Source organism: Nicotiana tabacum, chromosome 10, assembly GCF_000715075.1.
Source record: "Nicotiana tabacum cultivar K326 chromosome 10, ASM71507v2, whole genome shotgun sequence".
NCBI lineage: Eukaryota > Viridiplantae > Streptophyta > Magnoliopsida > Solanales > Solanaceae > Nicotiana > Nicotiana tabacum.
Genome location: NC_134089.1, coordinates 171,875,563 through 171,882,927, shown reverse-complemented (window position 1 = coordinate 171,882,927; position 7,365 = coordinate 171,875,563). Strand labels below are relative to the sequence as shown.

The following is a 7,365-nucleotide window of genomic DNA, read 5'->3' as shown; positions in this document are numbered from 1 at the left end:
ACCCCCTATGATTGTGGAAACATAAGGATTTTCAATCTTCCAATCATTTGTAGTATCAATATGATAGCCACTTGTATTAGTAAACTTCAGGTTTACTACAACATATGTTTTGACCATAATCATATAATATGAATGACATATTTTTATATAAACTCTTCAAGAGCGTTCATTTATTATCCACAATCTAATATTTATCGAACACTACTGGTGTCATGTGTCTTCTAGGCAAACAGTTTGCTCTTCAGGAGTTGTTGATACATTTTGTACTATCAAATATTTCTTATACACTTCTGGTATCATGAGAGAAAATCACAATCAAATAAACAATGTAAAATAATTGTTTAAGCACAAGAAAACTCTTCTTCATAATATTTTCCTACTTCATGAGGCAATTTCAATTGTGTTACTTATTCAGGAGCAAATTTAAAATACGAAATATTGAGTATATATTCTCTCAATTATATTACCTCTTCTGGAGGTGAATATTAATATATTCACATCAAGAGCGCGTTCATATTTACCTGACTTATTAATATTGTCATATTCACTTCAGGGAATGGATTAATACTATCAAAAGTTCTCATCCTTCAAGAAATCGAACATAATTATCTGAATGTGCATTAATCACATCAAATTGTGATTCTTCAACCTCTTTTTAAAATATTTACTACTTCAGGAGAAAATCGAGGCGTGCATTTAATATAGAGAATATTTATGTAGCTTATCTTCAATTATAACCATAGAAAGCCTAAATTATCACTTCTGGTGATCATAGGCATATACCACTTCTGGTGGTTAACAAAATATTGTTACAATGAGATATACAAAATATAACTACTTCTGGTGGTTGTATATTTCTTGCAAACTCTACTAGAGTTTAAGTTGATCTAATAATCTTATCCATATTCTTCAAAATGACATAAATAAGATATATTATAGTAAACAACATTATCAAATCATAACTTTTCTTTATGTACAACAATTACATAACCATACTATCTATTGCAAACAACAAAAATTAAAATATTTACATTTTTACAGATTCACCACTGATCACATGACTTGTTTCTGCATCAGGGAGTGCAAGGTAATCAGCTACATCCAAATGCATGAAGTCTAAATTATCTTCAGAAATAAAATTTGCTTCAACATTTTTCTCTGTCTTCTTTAGGGAGGCTTGATAAAGCTTAACCAGGTGTTTTGGCGTACGACAAGTACGTGACCAGTGCCCTTTTCCTCCACAGCTATAGCATGCATTTTCTACATTTGATGCTTGCACCGCTTCATGCTTTTGTTCCTTCCTTTTCCACTACTGGTGATGAGGAGGGTTCTTTGGTGCATTATTATTACCATGATTAAAATTTCTTTCCCGACCACGGTCATGATCACGACTGGGGCCACAACCTCTTCCACGTCTAGCTTGGTGGAAGTTCGTCTCATTTACTTTAGGGAATGGACAAGAACCAGTAGGTCAGCTTTCATGGTTTTTCATTAATAGCCCATTATGTTGCTTGGCTATAAGAAGATGTGAGATAAGTTCAAAATACTTTTGAAATCCCATCTCTCGATATTGCTGTTGCAGGAGCATAGTCGAGGCATGAAAAATGGTGAAAGTTTTCTCCAACATATCATGATCAGTAATGTTATCACCACATAATTTCAATTGGAAAATAATTCTGAACATAGCAGAATTATATTCACTTATAGATTTAAAATCTTGTAGCCTTAGATGAGTCCAATCATAATGTGCCTGTGGAAGAACGACCATCTTCAGGTGGTCATATCTATCTTTCAAATTATTGCACAATATGACTAGATCTTTAATAGTGAGATATTCCATTTTCAGGCCCTCATCAAGGTGATTGCGTAGGAATATCATTGCTTTGGCACGGTCTTGGTTTGATGCCTGATTTTTATCCTTGATGGTATCTGCCAGACCCATCGCATCAAGATGAATTTCAGCATCAAGCACCCAAGACATGTAGCTTTTGCCCGATATATCCAGGGCTACAAATTTAAGTTTAAAAAGATTTGACATTATATAGAAAAAGAAAGTTCGTACCTCAGATACTTTAAAAGTATTTGCTCGAGATGGCAAAGTCTCGTGCTGATAACGTGTTATAAAATAAAGACTGTCAAGTAAAGACACGTATAGAGAGAAACTGATATATTATTCGAATTCAAACTGATGTACATAATGAATTGAAATCTCTTCTATTTATAGAAAAAGGAAGCTGTTGTGTAAGCTGCTATTGCAAGCTGCTGTGTAAGCTGCTACTATAAGTTGTTGTATAAGCTGCTACTATACCAGATATGGATAATCTTCTACTGAGAGCAATGTTTATCCATAACGGAGTACTGAATGGATAAGCTCATTGTACCCAGTATAGATAATATTCTACTAGGGGTAATGATTATCCATAACGGAGTACTGAAATGATAAGCTCATTGTACCCAGTATAAATAATCTTCTACTAGAGGTAATAATTATCCATAATAGAGTACTGAAAGGATAAGCTCATTGTACCCGATATGGATAATCTTCTACCGGGAATAATGTTTATCCATAACGGAGTATTAAAAGGATAAACTTATTATACCCGGTATGAATAATCTTATACCGAAGGTAATATTTATCCATAACCGGGTACCGAAGTGATAAGCTTCTTCAGGAGGCTTATTTCCAATAGAGTACTAAATAGATAAATATATTTACGGCGGAGTCGCATATGAATAAACTTCTTCAGAAAACTTATTTACAACGGAGCATTAAAATAAACATTCATAATATAATATATTGGTAACATCGACTCATTAATTAAAGAGTTTTATTTTCTACACCAACTTAAGTGGAAAATTGAATGAATTGGTCCTTACGTTCTGGTCCCACAAGTCTGGTATCCACCAATGAGAGAAAGCCTGCTACGTCAACAGGCTCCGAAGTGCGAATATAGCTCTGCTCTTTTTCCGCAAAGGAGAAGACAACAAAACCAAGAGGTCGAAAGGAGCATGTTAGTCCAGAAAATTACATAATAATCGGAAGATACAAAAGTAGAATGCAGGGAGGTGACAATTCTCTCACCTCATCATTCATCCTTACGACATTAGTCTTCTCCTTTTTCCTCTTTGCCATTGCTGAATCCACCAACAATTCTCAAGGAGTAAATTACTTTATCCTTTTCGATTCATTAACTTCAATGCATTTTGATTTGTTCATTAACCAACTCATTTTTCTGGGCAATTGATTTTATTTTTATTGCTATAATGTCAGGTTCGATGTAGCAAAACATGTGTGGCAGAGAACTGTAACTGTACGTCTCTTTCAGCTTTTTTCTCGCTTATATTCCATTCTTTTTATATGCATAAGAGCTAATTCACTTTTTCTTTGGTTATTTTTTTCAATAGCAATTGGAATTAGATACGGGAAATACTGTGGAGTAGGATGGAGTGGATGTGCAGGGGAGAAACCTTGTGATGATCTAGACGCCTGCTGTAAGATTCACGATGAATGTGTAGAGAAAAATGGTACTGTTTATTTTCATTTTTGTTGAATTTCTCATGATTAATATTATAAAGTTTGTTTCTTTATACTGTACTATTTTGTTTATATCCTTTCTTGGAGATTTGGCTACTACTTTGAGCTTGACTACGGCTTGTCTGTTTTCATTAGCTTGAATATGAGAGTGAAACCTTATATTGTTGAAAATCCGTTAGAATATACACATTGTACAAGAATCTGACATGTTGACATTGAAGCTTTGGTTTTATTAGCTGATTTGGACCTCTACTATAGTTGGCTTGCGTTCATCATTGGTTGATGTGTTACCTAAGGCGGTTGTTCAGTGATTTCGAGAACCTTAGTAGAAAATAAGTTGTCAGACTTGGACTATGTAAATATTATCTGATTGATATATTGTAATTAGAACGAATACCATCTTAAAGTGGGATTACTTCAATGAATAGCAAAAGTGAGAATCGATTACTTAAAGAAATAGCATAATAGCAAAACTGCAGAATGCGAGTCTTTGGTCTTTTAAATCTACTGTTGTGTGGCTCATATAATAGACATAGTAGAGTCATGTTAGACTCCTGACTTGTAGATAGTCAAGGAAAGGTGTTTTATCTTGACATCTTTGAAATGCATATGAAACTAGCAGATCTGTGGTTTCTGTAAAACTGAAGTCTCAGCTTGAAATACACGACTTGGAATTGGACGAGGCAATGCAATTTGAAGAATTAACAGTTGATTCAAAAGGCAAGTACTGCATGCAATGCACCTTAATTACTTGTCCAAGACAAGAAACTGCCCCTCTGCTTGTATTTCTGCTGAAGCTTAAAAATATGATAGGCTTATTCCATATTGAGAGTATATAAAGGCTTACCTGGTGTTAAGACCTCAATCTTTGACTTTATGGTTAGAATCTAGTCTTAAGAGTTCAATTACATTGACCTGGATTTTGATCTGAGCATACTAATTTGATGTGGAATGAATCAGATTCAGGTCCTGTATTTTGCACACCACTCAAATGAAAGCCCAAACGAGAGGATGTACCTTCATAAAATCCTGACATTGGTTGTGTACTTTCTAGGAAGAGTTGGAGAGCTCTAAGAACATTGTTACCTTTAAGGTGAAAATGGAGTAATTTGTAATGACCATTTATCTGGCATCACCACTATATTTTGACCACTTAGGAAGAGCAGACAAGAAGGAATCTCAAAACATTTTGATTGTGATAAGAAAATAAAAACTACAAAGAACACAAACAAGGATACATTACTGTCCAATGTTTTTCTTCTTTTCTTTTTGTCCTCTTTTGAGATGACTACCTGAGGAAAAGTATCTGCATACTACTCTTGACACACTATTCAGTCTGTTATTTTATTTTTCACATGGTATAAGATTTTGTTGTGAGAAGTTTATGCAATCGCCATAGCTAAAAAAAGAAAATATCGTCATCCACAATTTTCTAGCCATTTTCAGTTCACTTTTCTGGTACTCTAAAAGGTCCACTATCACTTGCAACTTAACCTGTGATTCTCAGTATTTATTTTGCAATTACTAGTTATTTTTCGGCTACCTTCAGTTAACTTTCCTGCAGAACTCTCCCATTCTGATTGCTTCTACACTAATTTTGTGATACTTTGAGGCTCAATCGATACTTTTGTCTTTAGCCCACAGATTTTCTGAATTTCACGGTGAGATATTGTATGTCTTTGGCGAATAGATTATTACGATGACCTTTTCATACTTCAATAATCAATATCCTATATGATTATAATGAGTTCCTCCGGTACCATACACAATAGTCTCAATAAGTAGCTTTTGTCACTCGAACTAATAATCCTGTCTTCTAAACTGTGCTTGGTCATCATATTAGCAAATAAATCTATTGCCAAATTTAAGCTAATAAACAATAAGAGATTAGTCATGAAATACTAAAGAAAGTGCTAATGACAGTGGTAAGTAAGTTAATCATACCACATCTAATCACTTGATGCTGTAGAAAGTTTCTTTGTGTCAAATACGCTTTCCATATGTTGATGATGGAAACCTAGGCAAAGACTCCTGAATTCATGAGCAGGTGCGTCTAGAATATCTTCTCTATGTAATTCTGAAGTGCTAAGACAACATTATCACAGGAATAACACATGCTAGTTTCTTGTTGCGCAAGGTTTAACCTATGCCAAAGCGTGGTTCTTCATCTTACTGAGGCCAAATGGAATTTTTTCTGTGGAACATTCTGAACAAAACTTCCATTTGGGTTTCTGAATTATTGTGCACCATATAGACTTTCTGATACATTTGGCTCTTGTGATTCTTATATCATTGGCTTGAACATGAGATTTTTTGTACGAATGCAGAGTACTCAGTTATTCTTCTAAAACTTGTTCTACTGCATTTCAATTGAGAAATAAAATCCAGTCTTGGTTTAATGCTGTACGTCTGAAATGAAACTATAAGCGGTAGCCCTTATGCATAAATTTGGGAGCGGATGACTTCCCTTTCAGCAGCCTATGATGCTACAGAGAAGAAAAATCACGCCTTACTGTTTTTTTTAAACTTTTAGTTGTTTGTCTTTTCTGGTGCCCCATATCACTACAGGATGGGGAGGGGGCTTGGTTCTTGGCGTAGAATCACACATGCTTTGAATCCTTATGGATCTAGTTTCTAAATTTTACCGGAGAAGTGATTTTGTTGGTTAAACTGAACTATAAAATGATTCTAAGCAATAATTCACTTTTGTTAAAATCCTTCTAATGAGGAAGCGCTGAGAAATTTTGGATAAAGAAAGAGCAATAAACTCAAAGGGAAAATTACGTGGTAGCTTCTTTTGCTGGCATGTATTTCCATGCGAATCTGTAAGCATCCAAGTAATGCCTACCTTCCTGTCCCACATTATTCACAAAATTGATCATTTTGTTCACAAAATACATTTTACATCCTAATCATGGTAGTTACACCTGTTAAAGAGAGGAAGAACTTGCAATGGAATATGGTTTGTTTGGTGAACTTTATAGCTCAGTGTTTGATTCAATTTCTTCCAACTTTCAGGTATGACAAACGTTAAATGCCATGAGAAGTTTAAGAGGTGCATAAAGAAAGTTCAGAAGTCTGGGAAGGCTGGGTTTTCCAGAGAGTGCCCCTATGATGTAGCTGTTCCAACGATGGTACAGGGTATGGACATGGCTATTATGTTTAGTCAACTGGGAAACTCAAAGCTTGAACTTTGATCAATTCACTCTGGTAGCAGGATACATTATACTTGAAATATTCATATTAACCATTAATTTTTTATTCAATTGTACAAACAGGAATATTCATCTCTTTTTAGGAGCTTTGCCTTTTTGAATTGTCCATTTTGTATTAGTACCAAATACGTCGCTATTCAATTGTAAAGGTTTACTAGTGGAGGTTTCTGTATGATTCGAATAGGTCTCCCTGTCTATAATCTGTTCAGTGAATATGAAAAGGCTTAGTAGGCGTTTGGACATGAAAAATGTGAGATTTGACAAAAAGTAGTTTTTAAAGTTACCTTGAAAAAAGGTATGTGAACTATGCATATTTAAGACACATGCAAGTTTTCACTCCAAGACTTTAAGCATAAAAACAAGAAAGCTGAATATAAAAGGTTATCCTAAAAGGTCAGCCTTTCAAATATATAAAAGTTTTACTAATGTCTTAAGTTAAAAAAAAAAAAAAAAGAAGAAGAAGTTTGCAGGATTAAAATCACAGAAAATTACTATGCGGGGGGTTGGGGGTTGTGGGGGGAGGGGGAGGGGTGTTAAAATTTTGCGGGTTCAATCTCAACCCTGGTCCACTGCCATCCATATGCGGACACAAAACGTAGGCACCAGTGTTTACTA

General features: G+C 34.6%; 1 protein-coding gene across 1 annotated transcript; it reads left to right on the top strand.

Annotated features, from left to right (window-relative positions):
- Positions 1-2,972: 2,972 nt before the first annotated feature.
- LOC107762227 (putative phospholipase A2 homolog 1) lies at positions 2,973-6,856 on the top strand. Its single transcript, XM_016580571.2, has 4 exons — positions 2,973-3,161; positions 3,272-3,311; positions 3,406-3,525; positions 6,554-6,856. Exons 1-4 carry the CDS (start codon positions 3,057-3,059, stop codon positions 6,730-6,732), a joined length of 444 nt encoding a protein of 147 aa, XP_016436057.1. The 5' UTR covers positions 2,973-3,056; the 3' UTR covers positions 6,733-6,856.
- Positions 6,857-7,365: the final 509 nt, after the last annotated feature.

Bases quoted from the DNA above. Each gene is read 5' to 3' on its own strand.
- LOC107762227 (XM_016580571.2), top strand. From the start codon at position 3,057: ATGCAGGGAGGTGACAATTCTCTCACCTCATCATTCATCCTTACGACA. The intron at 3,162-3,271 runs GTAAATTACTTT...CTATAATGTCAG, and splicing joins CCACCAACAATTCTCAAGGA to GTTCGATGTAGCAAAACATG. The intron at 3,312-3,405 runs GTACGTCTCTTT...TTTTTTCAATAG, and splicing joins TGTGGCAGAGAACTGTAACT to CAATTGGAATTAGATACGGG.